Consider the following 22,151-nt stretch of genomic DNA (forward strand, 5'->3'; position numbering starts at 1 on the left):
AAATTAGTTTGAAAGATAACTTCTCATGGGAATATTTTCATTTTAAAACAAAAGTACAGGCCAGGTGCAGTAGCTCACGTCTGTAATCCCAGCACGTTGGGAGGCTGAGGCTGGCGGATCACCTGGGGTCAGGTGTTCAAGACCAGCCTGGCCAACATGGTGAAACCCCATCTCTACTAAAAATACAAAAATAGGCCGGGCGCGGTGGCTCAAGCCTGTAATCCCAGCACTTTGGGAGGCCGAGATGGGCGGATCACGAGGTCAGGAGATCGAGACCATCCTGGCTAACACAGTGAAACCCCGTCTCTACTGAAAATACAAAAACTAGCCGGGCGAGGTGGCGGGCGCCTGTAGTCCCAGCTACTCGGGAGGCTGAGGCAGGAGAATGGCGTAAACCCGGGAGGCGGAGCTTGCAGTGAGCTGAGATCTGGCCACTGCACTCCAGTCCGGGCGACAGAGCGAGACTCCGCCTCAAAAAAAAAAAAAATAAAAATAAAAATAAAATAAATAAAAATACAAAAATAAGCCAGGCATAATGGCGGGTGCCTTTAATCCCAGCTACTCGGGAGGCTGAGGAGGGAGAATCACTTGAACCCGGGAGGCAGAGGTTGCAGTAAGCCGGGATCGCCCCATTGCATTCCAGTCTGAGTGACACAGTAAAACTCCGTCTTAAAAAAAAAAATACAAGTAGTAGAGCCCACAGATGAATCCCTGATGGTAGAATTTTAGGTCCTACCACCCCTGGCTTGGAGAGATGTTAGATGCAAGGTGAAACTTGTCAGATCAAATCACAAAGGCAACCACTCATTCTACATAGATAAAAGGCTAATCTTAAATGTTTCTATTTTGGAAAAGCTCATGATAAACTGGGTTTGCCTCTATTTTTAAATCTAATCACCTTCTCTTTATATATTCTCTGAAACTGAAACTCCAAATTGAGGTAAATTAGAAACTTTTATATTAAAAAGTCTTATGTAAGAAGATAGTTTATTTTTATTTCAATTTATTCACAATAGAATATACAACATATGATTTTTTGGTAGGCACTTCATAAAATTAAACATATTATTGGCCAGTTTTTTCCTCTTATTTATTATCAGGGACAAGAATGAAAAAGATCAATTGAAAACTACATCTAAAGGCTTTTTTTTTTTTTTTTAATTAAAGACAGTTTAAATATAGATTCTAAAGCTTCTGGGCTTATCTTAAATAAAAATATCTATAATCTCCTGTGGCTCAATAGTATTAAAAAATCTTGAGAAAACTGTCAAAATGTTTTTCACCTTTAAAATTTGAACAGAAAAATATTACCAAAAAACTTGCAAGACCCTACCCTCTAAAGAGTTACAAAGATGTCCTTACCTTAACTGCTCTTCAGAACAGCCATCTCTATACCTTTTAGGATAAAATTTCTCTATGACTTGCTTTAGAGTTTGATTTGCTTTGCACTGATTGGTAACATGCCCTGCTGGAGTTGAGAAAGGTCTTTCAAAATCTCCAATCTCTACCTAATTGGAAATCCAAAAAAGTGAAAATATATCAAAAAGAGTTTTAAGACAGAAAATCAGTTAGTTTTATTTTTCCTAAACATTCTTTTTTAACACATAATACATAAATCTATTTGTCATAATTATGTGATTATGAAATTTATAATCACATGTAGGAGTTTTTATAAATTACATTTGAATTCTAATTTCTTTTTTGAGATGGAGTCTCGCTCTGTCACCCAGGCTCACTGCAACCTCTGCCTCCCAGATTCAAGTGATTCTCCTGCCTCAGCCTCCCGAATTGCTGGGACTACAGGTGTATACCACCATGCCCGGCTAATTTTTGGGCTTTTAGTAGACATGGGGTTTCACCACGTTGGCCAGGCTGGTCTCGAACTCCTGACCTCAAGTGATCCGCCTGCCTTGTCTTACCAAAGTGTTGGAATTACAAGCATGAGCCACTGCCTGGCCTGAATTCTAATTTTGAAAAAAATCTGTAATTTAAACATTTGAGTTCCATTTCTACATTAACCTTCCTAGTTTACTATCACCATTTAGTAGTACTTGCTAAAAGCCACTACTTTGTTATTGTCTGTAACACAAGGACAATTTTTCATTTTTAAGGCACTATTTTAATTGCCGATAATAAGATGAAATGGATGTTAAAAATAAAAGGCAATCGATGGGCGTGGTGGCGGGCACCTGTAATCCCAGCTACTCGGGAGGCTGAGGCAGAAGAATCGCTTGAACCCAGGAGGTGGAGGTTGTGGTGAGCTGAGATCGTGACAGAGCCTGGGTGACACAGCAAGACTCCATCTCAAAAAAAAAAAAAAAAAAAAAAAAAACAGTTATAAGAAATTTCAAAAAACTATTAGTTGGACTTTTTTGAGGGTCTCTCCTGAATGTAATGGGAGCAAGAACTGTATTCTCATTACTTTGTTCCTAGATTTTCTCCATGTTATTGTGTTCATACTGTCATTCTACTAGCATTAATCCTGGGAATAGAGTCCTTCATTCCCCTTTATCCCGTAATGAAAGAATGTTCAGCTTTCATCTCTACTAATAGGCTGCACAGATGCCATCCTCAATCCACCCATCTAACTATCCATCCATCCATCTCTCCATGAACTCACCAATTCATCCCTTCAAACAAACCCATTCTGAGTCCCCACTGTAAGTCAGACACTGTGCTAAGTGATGTGAGAAAGGAAAATGTTGAGCATAGCCCCACCCTTGAAGAGTTTATTATCTAGTAGAGAAGACCGAGGCATAAATACTTGTGATAAACTGTGTTAGGTGGCTTGTAGAGCCATGTAGATATGTAGATATCAAAGAGGGTCAGGGAGGAAGACAGGATAGGGGATATTCAGGTGAATGTCCTACTGATCATTCACATCATTACCTACAGCATTCCCCAAAAAGTGGATAAGGTTCCATCAAAACTGGAATGGTCTCATAGAAAGCCCTCCTTAGCACAACCAGCCTCCGAGACTCCCACCCTGGGGCTCCTCTTTTCCAGTTCTTAATCTGATCAGTTACTGTCTAAAGTCCTCAGCTGAACTTTGCCCTTACAGCCTATTCTTACAACGTCCTAGGTTCTTTGACCCAGTTTCTTTTTTTTTTTTTTTTTTTTTTGAGACGGAGTCTTGCTCTGCCACCCAGGCTGGAGTGCAGTGGCCGGATCTCAGCTCACTGCAAGCTCCGCCTCCCGGGTTTACGCCATTCTCCTGCCTCAGCCTCCCAAGTAGCTGGGACTACAGGCGCCCGCCTCGTCGCCCGGCTAGTTTTTTGTATTTTTAAGTAGAGACAGGGTTTCACCGTATTAGCCAGGATGGTCTCGATCTCCTGACCTCGTGATCCGCCCGTCTCGGCCTCCCAAAGTGCTGGGATTACAGGCTTGAGCCACCGCGCCCGGCCTGACCCAGTTTCTTACTTGCTGGTTACTTGGGTTGATTTTGCTTTTCAGCTCCCATTCTTCATTTTTCCTTTTATCTATCAATCCCCATCATCTCCTACTTAGTCAAGTATCCTTCCAAATTTCTTCACTCCAAATAAAAGCTGTCCACTAGCTCTTCAACCATACTGAAATCCTTGCCCCAGAGCAAGCTATGCATTGTTCCCATCTATCACCAAGCAGCATTCACCACAGCTACCTGGGAAACCTGACATCGGATTCAATCTCCAAGGATATGACAGTCTAACATAGAATAGTTACCAAAAAAAAAAAAAAAAAAAGAAAAGGAAGCTGGGCGCGGTGGCTCACGCCTGTAATCCCAACACTTTGGGAGGCTGAGGCGGGAGGATTGCTTAAGCCCAGGAGTTCAAGACAAGCCTGGGTAACATAGCAAGACCCCATCTCCATAAAAAAAATTTTTTTTTAAAGTCAACTAAATTATCAAGTATTCATTCCTCTAAGAACAGTTATGGAGAAAGAACTGTGTTTAAGGCTGTGCTAGAGACAAAGATGAACATGAACAGCCCTGGCCTCAGGGAGGCTGCAGTCAGTAGTGCAAAGCAGAAAAATAAATCATTGATTATAAACCACTGAGGTCAGGACAGCAATAGAACATTACAGAAACCCCAAGAGGGACATTTAACCCTCCAAGACAGGACTCAGAAAGTTAACAGGTGAAGTTAACAGGTGAAGGGATGGGGTAGAGATGACCTGGGTAAAGGAGACAAACTAGTCAATCGTAAGAGGCAAGAAAAAGTGCACCACACAGAAGGCAGGGAGTTGTGTATGGAACCACAGTTTATACTTTATTGGAGCATGAAGCTCAAGGTAGGGAGTATTAAGGGAAAGTTGAGGGTGGAGAGGCAGGCAGAGTTCAGATCGTGAAAGTCCTTGCATGTAAAAAATGAATGACAGAGCTAGATTCACATTTGTGCTGTATCTCTATTCCAGTTACTAGTGCTGCCTAATAAAGCTCCATGCACAGGTGACACTGTGCCAATTTCCAGGCTCAGCCCTTAAGAAAATAGCAGCTTCCGCTTCTTGTCTTTCTTCTGGGACGTTGTTGCTGTCACCCATTCACCATTCTTGGAGGAAGCACAAGCAGTCATATACATGAAGAGACCACATGTAAGGTGCTCCAGCTGACAGTCCCAGCAGAAGTCCCCACAAACAGCCAGCATCGAAGGAGCCTTCAAATAATTCCAGCCCTCAGCCATAGAGCGACAACTGGCTCTCAGGTTATGTCAGCTGATACCACCTGAAGCAGAGACACACATGTCCTTTCATATCCCTGCCCAAATTACTGTCTTAAGTAGCTGAGTTTTGGAGTCATTTGTTACGTTGCAATAGATAAGTGGAAAAAATTATTCTTGCATTTGTGTGAAGGATAAATTTGTGAGGGAAGAGACCACAGAAAGGCACACTACTTAGGAGCCTGCTATAGGACAGCAGGCAGTGTGAGACAATGATCCGAACCTTAGCAACAGGAGTCAGCATACAGAGGAGAGAACAGAGTAAAACATCCCTAAGAATTCACATTCGCAGGATGTGGTGACTGGTGGGAAAGAGCCGAAGTGAGGGAAGAGTCATGATAATTCCTGGGTTTGAAGCTTGCTTGTGGGACCGGGTGGAGGCAGTATCATAAAGAGGAAACAGAGTGTGAACACAGAGAAGGGACGATGATTAGTTTGGTTTTCAATATGCTGATTTTGGCTGGGCGCGGTGGCTCATGCCTGTAATCCTAGCACTTTGGGAGGCGGAGGCAGGTGGATCACTTGAGGTCAGGAGTTCGAGACCAGCCTGGCCAACAGGGTGAAACTCCGTCTCTACTAAAAATACAAAAATTAGCAGAGCGTGGTGGTGGGTACCTATAATCCCAGCTACTAGGGAGGCTGAGGCAGGAGAATCGCTTGAACCTGGGAGGTGGAGGTTACAGTGAGCCGAGATCGTGCCACTGCACTCCAGCTTAGGCAAAAGAGGGAAACTCCGTCTCAAAAAAAAAAGAAAAAAAGTTTGACTTTAAGGAGCCCACAAAAGAACTACAAACTGAAGAGAAAAGATATGGGAAACTTTGGCATAGGTGGTGCCTAAAATAAAAAGAATGATTGAGATGTCCTGGGACAGAGTGTAGCGTGAGGAGCCGTAGACCAAAGACCCTGGGGAATCTAAGCCTTGGTCCAGATGCCATATCACAGAGTTGCTTTAACATTTTCCTTAATTAACCTAGGCAAAGACTCAGGTGTGGTTGAGACTATGGGTTGCATCTTATGACCATTCTCTCCTTCTTCTTAAGAAAAACCTTAAATTTAGCTGGGCACACTGCCACCCCGCTGAGACCACATTCCCCAGACTCCCTGGTAGGTAGTAGGCAAGGCCATGTGACTAAATTCTGATGGGAGAGACATGAATGGAAGGGTTCTATGCAACTGCTGAGAAGTTTTCTCAAGTGCAGGAGGGCATGCCCTTTTCAGCCCTTCCCCCACCCTGAGGCCTGGAACACTGACGTTGGCTGGAGCTCTGGCAGACTCCCAGGACCATGATGATGACACCCTAGGGACAGCAGAAGAGAGAAAAGGATAAAGCCTATGGCCCTAATGGTTTCATAGAGGTGCCAGGATGCCTCTCTCTCTATGTGAGCGCTAAATATACTTCTATTCTGATTAAGTCAGTATTAATGTGTGTGTGTGTGTGTAGAAGGTTGAACTTAATCATAACTAATATGATATGTAAAGAAAAGAAAGTGCTCTAGCCTTTTCAAGGTCTTATTCCTATTAGACTACCAAGCGATGTCAGCATGACATCTTCAAGCCCACAGCTCTACACTCCAATTCCTTTATTAAATACAAAGCCTAGAGATATATTTTCAACATAATTAAGAAACTGGGTTCTCTGTATGGAATACTGTCTCATTCTACGTCATTGCAATCATCAGCACTTTAGAGGCTAACTGTAATTATAGTGCCTGTAATTTTTAAGGTGTTAATCATAGCAAAATGAATGTAAAGAGTTACTGAAGTATATTGTTTTACATTTAATTCAATGTAGAAATTAGTATCTTATTATTTCAATATATAACTCTATATAACATGGAAGTTACCTGAGCTAAAAGAGCTGCCATTTCTAATGCCAGATCCTTGTTCAGAGGAAAAAGTCCATTTATGATTTGATCATTTGTCTGATACATTAACAGCAACTTTTCTCTATCAGTCTCTCCACGAGCTTGCACTGAGAAATATAGTCTGTAAAAAAAAAAAAAAAGAGTAAATTTCTCATTAAATTATATTCTTACAAAGGAATAAAGTAAAGATAAATCCAGGGGACTGAGATGGGGTTGTTTTAACACAGTACCTTAAGTGGTATGAACTTAGACTATTACTGTCACTGACTTCTGTTTCTGTTCTATTTAGTACTTCCAGCAAAATAAGAAAAAATTGCTTTGAGGTTGAGGTTGAGGAACTGCTGGAGGTGAAGCTGAATCACGTTAAATGTCAATTGTCTAAATCTACCAATGAAAAGACAGAGATTGTCAGAGTGGATAAAATATAAAACCCAACTATATGGTGCTTATAAGAAATCCACTTTAAATTTAATAAAAATACATAAGTAGAAGTAAAGGGATGAAGCAATTTTTTAGGCCTTGAAACACCAAATCCTTAAATGTTCCTGAGGAATGACCTAAGACATCAAGCGAAATTAAATATGCCCTCTCTTGCAAGGAATGTATGATATAGGCCTTTACTTCAATGGGCTGTGTAAACCCAGTCTTCAAAACCCTCATGATCCTTCCTGAAAACCTCGGACACAGCACGGAAAAGGAAGTGAAGGTTTCAACTCAAAATCACCCCCAAATCAACATCAAATAAGGCGAGGGGGAGAAGGTGAGTTTTCTCTGGGAATCTAAAAGATAATATTTATATATGTAAGTGTGTTTTGACTTTTTGGTCACAATCTGATAAGCAGCTTTAGGGGCTCAAAAATAGTTTACATGTTATCACTATGACTCGCTGAAACACAACATGGCTTTTGTCTGCCTAGGGAGGTCTTCATCAAATCAGTAACTCGATATATTCACTGTGTCATTTGTTCATATGTGAGATTTGTGGGGCTCTGACTTCAGGCTGCAGATCAGGCACAGGTGCTGTAAGGGCTCTAAATGCTGTGACAATGGGGTGGGTGAGCAACATCTTGACATACCTGAATCCTGCCATGACAACACAGAGGCTGGAAAAGAGAGATTTAGATACAGTAGCTGTTAGGTGTGTGCTCAATTGGCTATAACTTTGCATTTTCAGCCTTTTTTTCCCCCTACACACTTGAGGGAGAGGACACACCCCTATCATTTACAGTATCTCTCCCAGTAATTCTCTCAAATAGCAGGGAAGGGGAGGGCAGCAGGTCTGAATCTCTGGGCAAGCATGGGTGGGTGTACTTTGAAAAGCTCCTCCTACCCCATGATGCTATTCATTCTTTCCTCTCTACCCAGTTTACAAATCAGAAAAATCCTAAGCTCCATTTTAATCTACAATGACTACACCATGAGAAATAATGCAGGATTATATTGTTAAACTGGTAGTAGAATACGGCTGGGCAACAGAAACAGATGCAAATCCAAAGTCATATCAGAAAAGTCATATAAAACAAAGAGAAGAACATTTAAGATGAAAGCCTTCCCTTCTGGCATGCTTACATTGGTATGCATAACTTATTTTCCCTACTTGAAGTTAGGAAGTATATCATACTCATCACTGTAACCCACTAGAGTTTAGCTAAGTGTTACCACTGGAAGGTTTGGTAATACGGCTAAGGGGAGAAAAAGAACCAAATGGCTACAGGCAAGAAGAGCTTAAGTGCATTTTCTGTTATTCCTGGCAGGCAACACGATTGAGCCTGAGAGGGAAAAAGGAAGCATCATTAGCATAAATAAATAAATAAATACAATAATAATAAAAAAAACAGAGAAAAACTATACTGGGCATGAACCATTGACTCAAATCCCTAATGAAACAGTTTGGGCTCCAACAGCTATCCAGTGATTTGGGGAGAATTTGAAGAGGAACAAAAATGACCAAGAAGTCATAAATATCAAATCCATGGAGCTTCAATAGGAAAGGCACTACAGGAATGTGATCTAAGCCTCTCACAATATGGCCAGCTTTCAGATGCTTCCAAATCCTAAAGAGGCCCGGAGCAGACAGAATGGGCTTCTATGACAGCAGGCAAGGCTTGGATTAGCTCGCAGGGGTATTCCCAAATCTTCACCTCCTCACTGCACACCCAGAAAGCTGAGTACTGTGGGATGGAAATCACATCACTGTGGACCAGTACCACTAAACAAACACACTGCTTCCAAATTCAGCAGGGCTCTCAGCGCCACTGGGTAATCCTTTTGTTTGCCCTCACCTGGATCCATATTCATTCTTCAGAGCATTTATTTCCTACTGTTCCCCTTCCCATCCTCTTGTAAACTTACTAGGGGGACAGCCTGCAATCTCTCTCCGTTCACCCTTCCTTCACTCCTCAGTCCACCATGGTCTACTGGTTATACTCTAGTAAAACTGCAATTGTTCTCTTCCTGCCTCAGTGGCGTCCAACCTCCAGTCATCTGCTCAGAAGTGACCACTCTGCAAAGTCTTCCTCTATGTCCCTACAACCTCTTGTACATGCACATCATATTCATGGTAATGACAAATATCTACAAAGCATTTACTATGTGGCAGGCTCTGAACCAAGTGCTTTACAATTGCCAACATTTAATCCTTCAGACAACCGTAGAGGTGGGAATCATTTTGACCTCCATTTCACATACAGGGTACCTGAGGCACAGAGATGTTAAGTGACTTGCTTAGGGCCACATAGTAAGTGGTAAAGCCAGGATTCTAACCCAGGCAGCCTGTCTCCAGCCCATGGTCTTCACTCCTGTGCTATATTCTTCCTGTTATAGCATTGATTGCACTTCTAAGACTTCATGTCTGCCTCTCCCTATAAACTGGAAGATTCTAAAGGGTAAGGAAACTCTATTCACCTTGGAATTCCCAAGGCTCCAAACAAGGCTTGGCACTGGTAGATGGCATGAATGGACAAATAAATGGTATGTGAGAATTGCTAAGTACAGGAGTTTGCCAAAAAAGCCTGAAGAATTCCCTTTCATAGTCTTAGGCAAGTGACTTAACTCTCTAAAGCTTCAGTTACCTCATCTGTGAGATGGAAATAATAACAGAACCTCAAAGAGTTGTAAGGATTATATAAGAATGCATACAAAGAGTTCAGAATAGGGCCTGATGTTAGGTAAATGTTCAACAAATGCAGGTTAGTAGTACTAGTAGTACTAGTAGCAGTATTCCCCAGAGGTCTCTGGAATCACGAGAGTCTCTTTTTTTTTTTTTTTGAGAGGGACTCCTGCTCTGTGACAACCCAGACTGGAGTGCAGTGGCATGATCTTGGCTCACCGCAACCTCTGCCTCCTGGGTTCCTGCGATTCTCCTGCCCCAGCCTGCCATGTAGCTGGGACTACAGGCACATGCCACCACACCCAGCTAATTTTTGTATTTTTAGTAGAGACAAGGTTTCACCATGTTGGCCAGGCTGGTCTTGAACTCCTGACCTCAGGTGATCCGCCCACCTCGGATCCCAAAGTGCTGGGATTACAGGCGTGAGCCACCGTGCCCAGTCCACATGAAAGTCTCTTGATCCTGCAATTTTTTTTTTTTTTTTTTTGAGACGGAGTCTCGCTCTGTCGCCCGGGCTGGAGTGCAGTGGCCGGATCTCAGCTCACTGCAAGCTCCGCCTCCCAGGTTTACGCCATTCTCCTGCCTCAGCCTCCCGAGTAGCTGGGACTACAGGCGCCCGCCACCTCGCCCGGCTAGTTTTTTGTATTTTTTAGTAGAGACGGGGTTTCACAGTGTTAGCCATGATGGTCTCGATCTCCTGACCTCGTGATCCGCCCGTCTCGGCCTCCCAAAGTGCTGGGATTACAGGCTTGAGCCACCGCGCCCGGCCAATCCTGCAATTTTTTTTTAGTGTGAACATAGCTAGGAGAAATGGGATAAACTCCATTTCTTGGCTTAAACTTCTTGGCTGTGGCCAGTTTTGTTAAAAACATGCCTTGGCTCTTACAACTTCGAAAACACAGTGAGAAATCAAATTAAATAAGAAGCCTAACTGTGAATAGAATTTAAATGTTAGTTGCCAACGGTTGTCTATGAGAACAAGTTCAAAACCGATTAATTAGATCTTTCATAGCTGAATCTAAATAATTAAATTTCTATCACTTGCTAAGTATCAATTTAAAATTCCATGATAAAGAGGATTGATATTTTAGCTTTGTTTATTACCATGCTGCTTGGCAGATGAAGAATCAGGTCCTTGGCTGTGTGACAGGTCACAGCAAGGTTCCCTCCTAACTGTATCACTAGAAATTAGGGTTCATTGTCTAAGCTACTTATAAACACATGCAAAGCATGGCCATGTTTAGAAACACTACTTTCTCATAGCTGTAGCTATCCAGCCATTTCAGAGTTCTGTTAAAAATTAAGCCTTTCAGGCCGGGCGTGGTGGCTCAAGCCTGTAATCCCAGCACTTTGGGAGGCCGAGGCGGGTGGATCACAAGGTCAGGAGATCGAGACCATCCTGGCTAACATGGTGAAACCCCGTCTCTACTAAAAAATACAAAAAACTAGCCGGGTGAGGTGGTGGGCGCCTGTAGTCCCAGCTACTCGGGAGGCCGAGGCAGGAGAATGGTGTGAACCTGGGAGGTGGAGCTTGCAGTGAGCCAGGATCCGGCCACTACACTCCAGCCTGGGTGACAGAGTGAGACTCCATTTCAAAAAAAAAAAAAAAAAAAAATTAAGCCTTTCAGTTGAGTTACTTTTTTTCCTGATGTCAGAGACATTGTCATGAGGTTTTATTTTTATTTATTTTTATTTTATTTTATTTTTTTTTTTTTTTGAGACGGAGTCTCGCTCTGGCGCCCAGGCTGGAGTGCAGTGGCCGGATCTCAGCTCACTGCAAGCTCCGCCTCCCGGGTTCCCACCATTCTCCTGCCTCAGCCTCCCGAGTAGCTGGGACTACAGGCGCCCGCCAGGTCGCCCGGCTAGTTTTTTGTATTTTTAGTAGAGACGGGGTTTCACCATGTTAGCCAGGATGGTCTCGATCTCCTGACCTCGTGATCCGCCCGTCTCGGCCTCCCAAAGTGCTGGGATTACAGGCTTGAGCCACCGCGCCCGGCGAGGTTTTATTTTTAAACAAGGTAATCATCATCTGTTATTCACAACTCTCTCTTTTTAAAAAAATTCTTTTTTGAAGAGATTTATTCTGAGTCAAATATGAGTGACCATGGCCTATGCCACAGACTTCAGGAGGTCCTGAGAACATGTGCCCAAGGTGGTCGGGGTGCTGCTTGGTTTTACACATTTTAGGGAGGCATGAGACATCAATCAAATACACTTAAGAAATCCATTGGTTTGGTCTAGAAAGGCAGAACAACTTGAAGTGAGGACTCCACAACCTCTTATCCCAACCCAGACACTCCTTTCTATTGATCCCAGGTCTTTGGATAAACTTAACCAATTGTCAACCAAAAAATTTTTATTCATGACTCTCTTTGTCCTTCCTCGTGGTGTTTGTTAGACTTGAAGCATTTTTTTAATCTGTCTTTCATATCCAAATTGTATCCAAATTTCACTTCAGTTCCAATCATAGCCATCATCATCAGAGTTCGTATGTATTAAGTATTCATAAGGTTTAGGAATGCATAAGATTTCATAAGCATTCATAAGATTATTAGGAATAGTCTTGGTCAGGCGCGGTGGCTCACACCTGTAATCCCAGCACTTTGGGAGGCTGAGGCGGGTGCATCACCTGAGGTCAGGAGTTCGATACCTGCCTGGCCAACATGGTGAAACCCTGTTTCAACTAAAAATACAAAAATTAGCTGGGCGTGGCGGCAGGTGCCTGTAATCCTAGCTATTCGGGAGGCTGAGGCAGGAGAATCGCTTGAACCTGGGAGGCAGAGGTTGTGGTGAGCCGAGATCACGCCATTGCACTCCAGCCTGGGCGACAAGAGGGAAGCTCCGTCTCAAAAATAAATAAATAAATAAAAAATAAAATAACATAAAATGTCTGAACCTCTTCTCCATAAATGTCTCTGGCAGGCCAGGTCCGGGAGCTGGCTCCTTCCACAAAGGCTGAGGTCAAGAGGCAGGGGCAGCGATGAGGACCTTTAGGTCAGTGCTTCTCAAAACCCAGCACATGTAAGAATTGTCTGGAGAGCTGTCAAAACACGGACTCCTGGGCTCCACCCCCAGAAATTCTGACTCAGTGGGTCTGAAGTGGGGCCTAATGATTTGCATTTCTAACATGTTCCATGTGGTCCTGAGGCTGCTAGTGTGGGGCCCACATTGGGAACTACTGCTCCACATGAAACAGAACTACAACAATAATCTAGAGGGTCCAAGTCTCCTAGCCTGCTGTCCTCACCAGTCACCAAAGGGCCATTGATACATTGATAAAAGTTGCCCTCAAGGGAAACAGGTCCCTCCAGAGGTGATGCCTATTAGATTTCCAATATCTATGCAATATTGCTTATCTCTAGGAATGTATGATTTTAGAACCTCAGATACCAAAGATTAATAGTCACTTTCTTGTTACTTGAACCTCTGGCAAATCATCACAGCTCATGAGCCCCTGAATAAAGAAGCTCCAGTGTTCACAACCACCATTTATTCAGATCAACAGAGTCTGTTCAAATACTGGGTGGCCTTTTTTTTTTTTTTTTTTTTTTTTTTTTTTTTTTTTTTTTGAGGCGGAGTCTCGCTCTGTCGCCTGGACTGGAGTGCAGTGGCCGGATCTCAGCTCACTGCAAGCTCCGCCTCCCGGGTTCACGCCATTCTCCTGCCTCAGCCTCCCGAGTAGCTGGGACTACAGGCGCCCGCCACCTCGCCCGGCTAGTTTTTTTGTATTTTTAGTAGAGACGGGGTTTCACCGTGTTAGCCAGGATGGTCTCGATCTCCTGACCTCGTGATCCGCCCGTCTCGGCCTCCCAAAGTGCTGGGATTACAGGCTTGAGCCACCGCGCCCGGCCTGGGTGGCCTTTTAAGTGGCCAACTGGATGAGAGAAGAGTCCAAAATATGAATCTGCCATATTTATTTAATTGATCTTATTAATAAACATGTAAGTGTCTGTCCCAAATTTTTCACAAAAACATTGACAAAGAATATGACAAAAATATGACAAGGAAGATACTGGGACATACTGGAATACTCTGCCCACTTATCTGAGTATTTCTGTGGGATAGACTATTAGAACAAGAAATTTTAAAGTGGATCAACGGCTATTACATCCTTTATGGTACATAGTGCCTTCAATTCTTACATTCCAATTTTAAGTCTGAACATCTTCCAAAAAGAGGTCTCTGAGTACAACTCCAATAATTCCACCAGGCTCTGGGTCTAACATTTTATAGATTCCTGAATTTACAGGGTATAAGACTCAAATAAAACCAGCAAAATACCATTATTTTGTTATAATTAATGTGAGCTGGTCAGTTAACAGTGTTTATTAAGTACTACCTTTTGCTAATACATGAAAGAAATGAAAATATTTAAAAAGAAAGAAAGGAAATCTGGTTCCTGACTACGTGCCAAAGTACATTACCATTTTATCCGTAGAGATGGTGTGCGCTCTGGATTCTCCGGCATTTTCTCAATTCCTGACACAAGCTGAGCAGCCTCCCTCAACAGACCTTTGGGCCTTTGAACATTCTTTTCTATGCATTTTGATGTTTCCACTCCCATCTCCCTCTGAACTTGGCGTAAACATCATTTCCTCAAAGAAGTTTCCCGAGGTCTCCCGTCTAGGTCAGGCTCACTGTTGTGTGCCCTCACAGTACCTCTCTCTCCCTTCAGAGAATGCACAGTGTCATTACACACTCATTAGAGTGAGGATATGCCCAACAGTAGTCTTCCTCGCTAACCTATAGATTCCAAAAGGTCAGGGACTGGGTCTGTCTGTATTTATTACAATTTTATTCATAGCATCTAGCTAAATGATAGGCCTTACAGTTGAAGCTCGGTGAACACACACACACACACACAGAGAGAGAGAGAGAGAGAGAGAGAGAGAGAGAGAGAGAGAGAGAGAGAGAGAGAGAGGCAGAAAGAAAGAGAAAAATGAGAATGAAAGACTGAGAAGGAATAAATATGAGTATAAAGAATATATGACTTCCAAAAGACTGAGGCAAACATAGGTATCTCTTCTTTTTATTTTTATATATATATATATATTTTGAGACGGAGTCTCGCTCTGTCACCCAGGCTGGAGTGCAGTGGCGCAATCTCAGCTCACTGCAAGCTCCGCCTCCCGGGTTCACGCCATTCTCCTGCCTCAGCCTCCCAAGTAACTGGGAATACAAGCGCCCACTACCGCGCCCGGCTAATTTTTTGCATTTTTAGTAGAGACGGGGTTTCATCATGTTAGCCAGGATGGTATCGATCTCCTGACCTCGTGATCCACCCACCTTGGCCTCCCAAAGAAACATAGGTATCTCTTCTTACCACAGATCTGTAGTAGGGTGTTGAAGTATTCAGTCTTTATGAAAAATGTAATAATACTGTTAAAGGCAATTATGAAAGTGAAAAATGCATCCTTGTATCAACTACTCTGAGAGAGCAGCTATTTTTTTCTGTAGTTTCTATGCTTGTGTGTGTGTATTTTTTGTTTGTTTTGAGACAGGGTTTCACTCTGTTGCCCAGGCTGGAGTGTGGAGTACAGTGGCACAATCATGGCTCACTGCAGTCTCAACCTCCTGGGCTCAGGTGATCCTCCCACCTCAGCTGTCTGAGTAGCTGGGATTACAGGCCCATGCCACCACACCTGGCTAATTTTTGTATTTTTAGTAGAGGTGGGGTTTTGCCATGTTGGCTAGGCTGGTCTCGAACTCCTGACCTCAGGTGATCTGCCCACCTTGGCCTCCCAAAGTGCTGGGATTATAGGCGTGAGCCACCATGCTCAGCTAGACCTAGTGTTTCTAATCTTTGTCTAAAAGCATATTTTTATAAAATACAATTCTTTATGACATTAAGAGACTAGAATTAGAAACAAAACTTTATGTGACAAATTTTTTTCCTATAGAAACAGAGTTATCATTTATAGAAAAATAAACTTACAAATAAATAATTTTTAAGGCATTCAATAGAAAGGTAAATAGTAGGTGCATTATTTGAACATATTGTATACTCACGCTTCAGCATCTGGATGCATATTACACACCTGTATTATCTGAACATATTGCATACTCATCCTTCGGCATTTGGATGCATATTACACACCTGTATTATTTGAACATATTGCATACTCATGCTTCGGCATCTGGATGCAGTATTACACACCTGTATTATTTGAACGTATTGTATACTCATGCTTTGGCATCTGGGTGCAGTATTACACACCTGTATTATTTGAACATATTGTATACTCATGCTTCGGCATCTGGATGCGTATTACACACCTGTTTTTGTATGTCAGACGAACAGTCCTTGTACCTTCACATTTTCCAGGCTGCTGTTCTTTGGAAGCCTGTTCCCATTTGGAAATAATGTCACAAATCTAGAAAGGAAGTGGAAAATTGAGATTTACAGTACTTTTCAAATCAACATTTTTTGAAGACAAGTGTGCTGCAGACTGAAATTTTTCCATTAATATGATCAAACCAAATATACTCAAGCTTTTTGTTTTCAGCCTCTGTGCGGCTCTGAGTTTAGGATGTCATTATAAATTGCTCTTTGGTCCACTTACCCTTTTGGACACACATTAACTCTGGACTGTGGCCATGCATTTTTTACGCAAAAAGGAATCTTAGTGTATGACTGCCTGAAACTGGAAACAAGAAGATTCCAGGGATATTTTCATGATTCGGTCACTAAAGAAGTAACTTTTTCACCTTCCGAGTTCAAAAAGATTGTAATAAGTAAAGTTATACCAAAGAAATCGGAAATATAATTTATGGAAAGGGTCTAGACCCAGGTCTAGCTATTTGATTTTGGGTAACTCATTTCCCTCTCTAGGCCTCAGTTTTTTCATTTGCAAAATAAGTGCATTGTTTCTCTAAGGTCCCTTGTGGTTCTAAAATTCTATTTTTTTAAAAATTGAGATGGAGTCTCACTGTGCTGCCCAGGCTGAAGTACAGTGGCATGATCTCGGCTCACTACAACCTCTGCCTCCTGGGTTCAAGTGATTCTCCCGCCTCAGCCTCCTGAGTAGCTGAGACTACAGGCACCCGCCACCATGCCTGGTTAATTATTTTTGTACTTTTAGTAGAGACAGTGTTTCACCACGTTGATCAGGCTGGTCTTGAACTCCTGACCTCAAATGATCTGCCTGCCTTAGCCTCCCAAAGTGCTGGGATTACAGGCGAGAGCCACCGCACTGGCCTAATTCTATATATATTATTGCCATTACTAAATGGAAGCTCTATTAAAGTTATTTTACTATGATCTGGAAAATATTCTTTTAAAATCCCTCCCTTTTCATTTCCACAGGTCTGTTTTCTTTCTTTCTTTCTTTTCTTTCTTTTTTTTTTTTTTTTGAGATAGTCTTGCTCTGTCACCCAGGCTGGAGTGCAGTGGCGTGATCACGGCTCACTGCAGCCTTGACCTCATAGGCTCAAGAGATTCTAGTGCCTCAGCCTCCAGAGTAGCTGGGACGACAGGCGTGCGGCCCCGTGCCTGGCTAATTTTTGTGTTTTCAGTAGAGATGGGTTTTTGCCATGCTCCCCAGGCTGGTCTCAAACTCCTGGCCTCAAATGATCCACCTGCCCCGGCCTCCCAAAGTGCTTGGATTACAGATGTAAGCCACTGCACCCGACCACAGGTCTGTTTCCTAAACCATTTTTCATTTCCAGCTCAGGCCTTCCCTAACTCCCAATGCTGAACTTAATCTCCCTCTTTCTGTGCAAAGTTCACAGCACTCTTAAAACTCATCACTTTCAACTCTAGTTCAAGGTTATCTGTGTATAAGGTTGCTCTTCCCTAAGCAAATTTTAAGTTCACTGTGGGCAGGGACTATTTCTGGTCCTTTTGTATTCCCCACAGAGTCCAGTCAGCCCCTGAGATAACAATAGTTTGGTAAGAGATAAAACAGTTTAGTAAGTACTGCTGAGTAAATGAAAAAAAAAAAAAAGGAAAGTCATTTTATTAGCACTTCTACATATCTACCCTTAGTCTCCTAATATTTAGAGTATCATTTCCATTACTAACACTTTTCCTCTCTTTAATATGGAATGTATAAATGTAGAGATTGTGTATTAAGAATTCTATGAGTTTAACAAAGTCCTGCATTTTTTTTCTTATCGTTGAGATTAGATTGGTTAAATTTTTGGAAAACTCCTAAATTAAACTTCTTGCAAAGTGTACTCTTCTTGTAAAGAGCAGTTTCCTTGCTGTTCATTGGGCTTGGCTCCTAAAAAGGACTTGGTTTCACCTTGATGTTTCCTTGAAGACAGTGCTCTAAATCTCTGCCAGAAGGATCATCAGTGAACAATGCAAATCCAGACTGTGCTGGTTTCCTCATTCCCGTGTCCTGGTTCAAAGTATTCAAAAATTCTTCCACTGTGGTAGATGCATCAAAACCAACTACCTAGACAGAAGTAACAAAACAGTTCTCTTAATAAGAAATATATAGTTTCAAACTGAGATTTTGAGGATGAAACAGAGCATACTTGATGTATGATTAATGATAATATATTTTTCTAGGTGCTTTAACTTTTTTTTCCAAAGCTCCTCTGGAGAAAATTAACAAGGTTACTTCAACAATTAGTTTGCTGAAGAACTCAAAAATCTTGGCTTCAGCAAACAGACATAAATCTAAAATAGAATGATCAACTGACAGCTATAAACATTTTGCAAAGATATTATGCTTACTCATTAGAAGCAAACCAAGAACTATAGTACAATATGCAATCTTTAATCAAATGGAAGAAAATAAACAAGAAATACGTTTAAATAAATGAAAACTTTTATGTATTTAATATTTGTTTCTTTAATAGGCAGTTAAGTATCTGAATTCTGTGATAAAAGGCATATGGCTACAAAGACTAATTGCTAGTTTGGGAACATGTTTGCTTCAATTAATAAGCAAGCATCTAGATCTGAGAACTGGAAGGGCCCAGTGAAGTCTTCCCAGATAATTTCTGAGATTTGGAGATTTTAAAAGAGACTAAAATTGTACATACCCAGTATCAGTAATTATTTCTACACCTAGCAGGTGTACTGATGGGAAAAAGCCCCAACCAAAATGTTTTTGATTTTTCTGTCTATCAGAATCATAATGGCAGTGAAGCCCATCCCTTATTTGGTTCAATATGGATTTGTTATTAGTGCAAATCCTTTGTAGCAAAACTGTTTCAAAACTCAGCTGTTCTGATAGTAAGTCTAATATATTTGCATGTTTGTCACTGCCAGGTGCTGACAAAAGTAGGCAGAGAAGTCTCTGTTCCCTGTAACAGAGGTTGCACATAGGATTGCCAGCTAAGCATATTTTCATCAGGTAACCTACCTGGTATATCCCATTCATGAAGTGCACCGGTACACTAAAGGGCAAAGAATGATGATAAGGGTTTCGGAGAAGAGTTGAAAGAATTTCCATCCTTGAGGGTCTTGCTTCTCTGTCACCATTTTGTTGTGTTCTTTCTACACAACGCTGGCAGTAAATGGCATATTTTCCAAATTCTGTCCTGTAATACAAAACTTAAGATAAAAATCTAAGAATAAATTTAATTGACAACCTAATATATGCAACCATTAAGAAAGTATTCCTTGTACATTATCACAATGTATTAGGCTAATTTTGACAGTAACTTTTTTTGAATGATAATACTAAACTGCTGTAACTTTCCTCAAATTCCAACTTCCTTATTTTTGTAACTGCCTCACTCAAACCTCCCCACAAAGGATTCTTCATCTTTACTGTATTATTATAGTCACAAGCTGAATTTAAAATTACCAGTCACAAGTCAATATATAGTGATTTAATATTAACAAATATAAAGAAAGCAATTGCATGAAGAATAATAGTAGAGAGTAACCTATAAAAACATGTTACAGCAGAATTCTCTTCTGAACATGGTGGTTAACGCTTGACCACTAAACAAGGTAAAAAAAAAAAAAATGTCTTCAGGCCAGGTGTGGTGGTTCATGCCTGTAATCCTAGCACTTTGGGAGGCTGAGGCGGGCAGATCACCTGACGTCAGGAGTTCGAGACCAGCCTTGTCAACATGGTGAAACCCTGTCTTTATTTAAAATACAAAAAATTAGGCAGGTATGGTGGCACACGCATGTAGTCCCAGCTACTTGGGAGGCTAAGGCAGGAGAATCGCTTGAACCTTGGAGACGGAGGTTGCAGTGAGCCAAGAATGTGCCACTGCACTCCAGCCTAGGTGACAGAGCAAGACTCTGTCTCAAAAAAAAAAAAAAAAAAAAATCTTTAAACAAAAATAAAAATGTTTTCTTTCTTTATTCTATAAAAAACACTGCATTTGTTAAAAAATGTTATTGTTTTATTTCTTTATTCTATAAAAAACACTGCATTTGTTAAAAAATGTTAAGCATTAGACAAACTCATTTGAGTAAATAAATGTAAAAGTTGGATAGAGATCTTATTTGCCCTTGTTATACATAAATTTTACTGCTTATTCAAGCAGATTGATAACACCTGTCAAATATGTTTGTATTCAAGTGCCCTGTAGGCAGATCCTTGGTCTGGGGGCTACTCAGTGACTGCAACTGAAATGACATGATCTTGATCACAGATGACCTTGATCACAGAGGCCCCAAAATGTATTATGAACTGTAGAATATTTTCCTATTGCTTCCAAGTTCGGTTTGTTTATTTGTTTGTTTCTTTTACTGTGTTTGCTTTAGTCCAAGAGTTTATTTAAGCAACCTGACGCAAACCTCTTGGTGGACAAAATGACCCTGGACAAGCCTTGGCTGAGTGACCTGGGTCCCAGAGTAAGAAAGCCATTCTGGAAGTTGAACTTTAAATGTGTTTTTCGAAGGAGTAACAATTCTGAAGTAACTCAAATACATACAATTAGAAAAGGAGGGAAGACCATGGGGGAAATTGTTCACATAAAATAATTTAATGTGGAGAAAAATAGTAAAAGGGAAAACTAAGGAAACAGAATAGTTGCTTTTATTGAATGAATACCCACTAATGCTAAGTTATTCATACTTGAAATGCAAATATACTTTTCACTTAAAAATACTCTCTGTCAGTTTTTCCAAGTATTTATTGCAATCTTCCCTAAGAGATTTAACATAACAAAGGAAGTATTTTCCTAGCTCCACATCAATAACCAAAGGCTTCCTGTACCAATATTTGTTTCACACATTCTTCTAAAAATGTACCTGGCAGATCATTAAATACTTATGATTTATCGTAGACTTTCAGAGACCACATAAACAGTTCAGCTGGCTAGTATTCTGCACACCTGGAATCTGCATTCCTCTTTAGGTGAAGCCTGAGGAGCCACAGGAAAGGATGATGGGGAAGGAAGAGCCCAACGCAGAGTGCCAAGAGTTGCCAGCCCTGGGCAGGGAGAAGCATCACAGGTTAGATACCACGTGCCAGTCAGAGATCTACATCAGAGTGAGTGTAATGGGCTGATGACAGTCTCTCTTAACCCAAAAACGTTTTATTTCTTTCACATATGCATGATCTGTTTACAGCATTTATTATAGGTTAAAAACAAAAAACTCTACATTGGGTCAGATCTATGATCCATCTAGTTGTGTATATGGTTATCTATAACAGAGGAACCAAGGCACAAGCAGACAAGGTGCTCCTTTTTGACATCACACTCAAAGATTAGAAACATTGTTTCTTTTTTGTTCACTTATATATTTACTCATTCATTGAAATACAAGTAATAGTTTTGAGAAAGGCAGATTGCAAAACAGTAAAAAACACATGCCCTAAATCAAAACCAATCTACCTACACATACATACGTATCTACATACATAAATAAGGGACAAGTATAAAAATATTAATGGAGGTTATCTTTAGGTAACAGTAATATGTGTGATTTTTATTTTTCCTTTGCTCTGTTCTGTATTCTCCTTTCTATGTTTTTTCAAGGAAGTATAAAACATGTTACAGCAGAATTCTCTTCTGAAGAACATGGTGGTTAATGCTCGACCACTAAACAAGGTAAAAAAATGTCTTCAAACAACAACAACAAAAATTTTATTTCTTTATCCTATAAAACACTGCATTTGTTTAAAAATGTTAAGCATTAGACAAACTCATTAGAGTACATAAATGTAAAAGTAGGATATAGATCTTATTTGTCTTTGTTTGTTATATATAATTTTCAGTCATTTTTAAAACGTTGTATTAAAAAAGAGGGAGAAATAGGCATTGTCCCTGCCCTTAAGGAGCCTACAGTCTAGTAGGAGACAGTTATATATTTAAACAGTAAATTATAATACAACATGGTAATACCATGTATTAACTTTTTAAAGCATAACCAATGGAAAGAATGACTAACTTCTTGTGGAGTCAGGGAAGGGATCACAGGGAATATGTTGCTTGGGCTGGGCTATAAAGTCTATGGGAGGGAAGGAAGAGGAGGGATCCAGGTAACAAGAATGCCATCAGGTGCAAGGTGGAGAATATTGCAAAGGTGGAGTGTGTTTGAAGGATGGGGCGTATTTA

General features: G+C 41.1%; 1 protein-coding gene across 1 annotated transcript in view; it reads right to left on the reverse strand.

Moving 5' to 3' along the window:
* The window catches only part of PLEKHH2 (pleckstrin homology, MyTH4 and FERM domain containing H2), a 132,309-nt gene that overhangs the window by 9,639 nt on the left and 100,519 nt on the right, over positions 1 to 22,151 (reverse strand). Inside the window, exons 21-26 of the mRNA XM_030921765.1 lie at positions 20,925 to 21,022; positions 18,989 to 19,166; positions 17,915 to 18,070; positions 15,945 to 16,042; positions 6,539 to 6,680; positions 1,363 to 1,508 (exon numbers count right to left, since the gene is read on the reverse strand). Coding sequence (XP_030777625.1) covers positions 1,363 to 1,508; positions 6,539 to 6,680; positions 15,945 to 16,042; positions 17,915 to 18,070; positions 18,989 to 19,166; positions 20,925 to 21,022 — 818 coding nt within the window. The remainder of the gene's footprint in view (positions 1 to 1,362; positions 1,509 to 6,538; positions 6,681 to 15,944; positions 16,043 to 17,914; positions 18,071 to 18,988; positions 19,167 to 20,924; positions 21,023 to 22,151) is intronic.

This window comes from Rhinopithecus roxellana, chromosome 17 (genome assembly GCF_007565055.1).
Source record: "Rhinopithecus roxellana isolate Shanxi Qingling chromosome 17, ASM756505v1, whole genome shotgun sequence".
Classification (NCBI taxonomy): Eukaryota; Metazoa; Chordata; class Mammalia; order Primates; family Cercopithecidae; genus Rhinopithecus; species Rhinopithecus roxellana.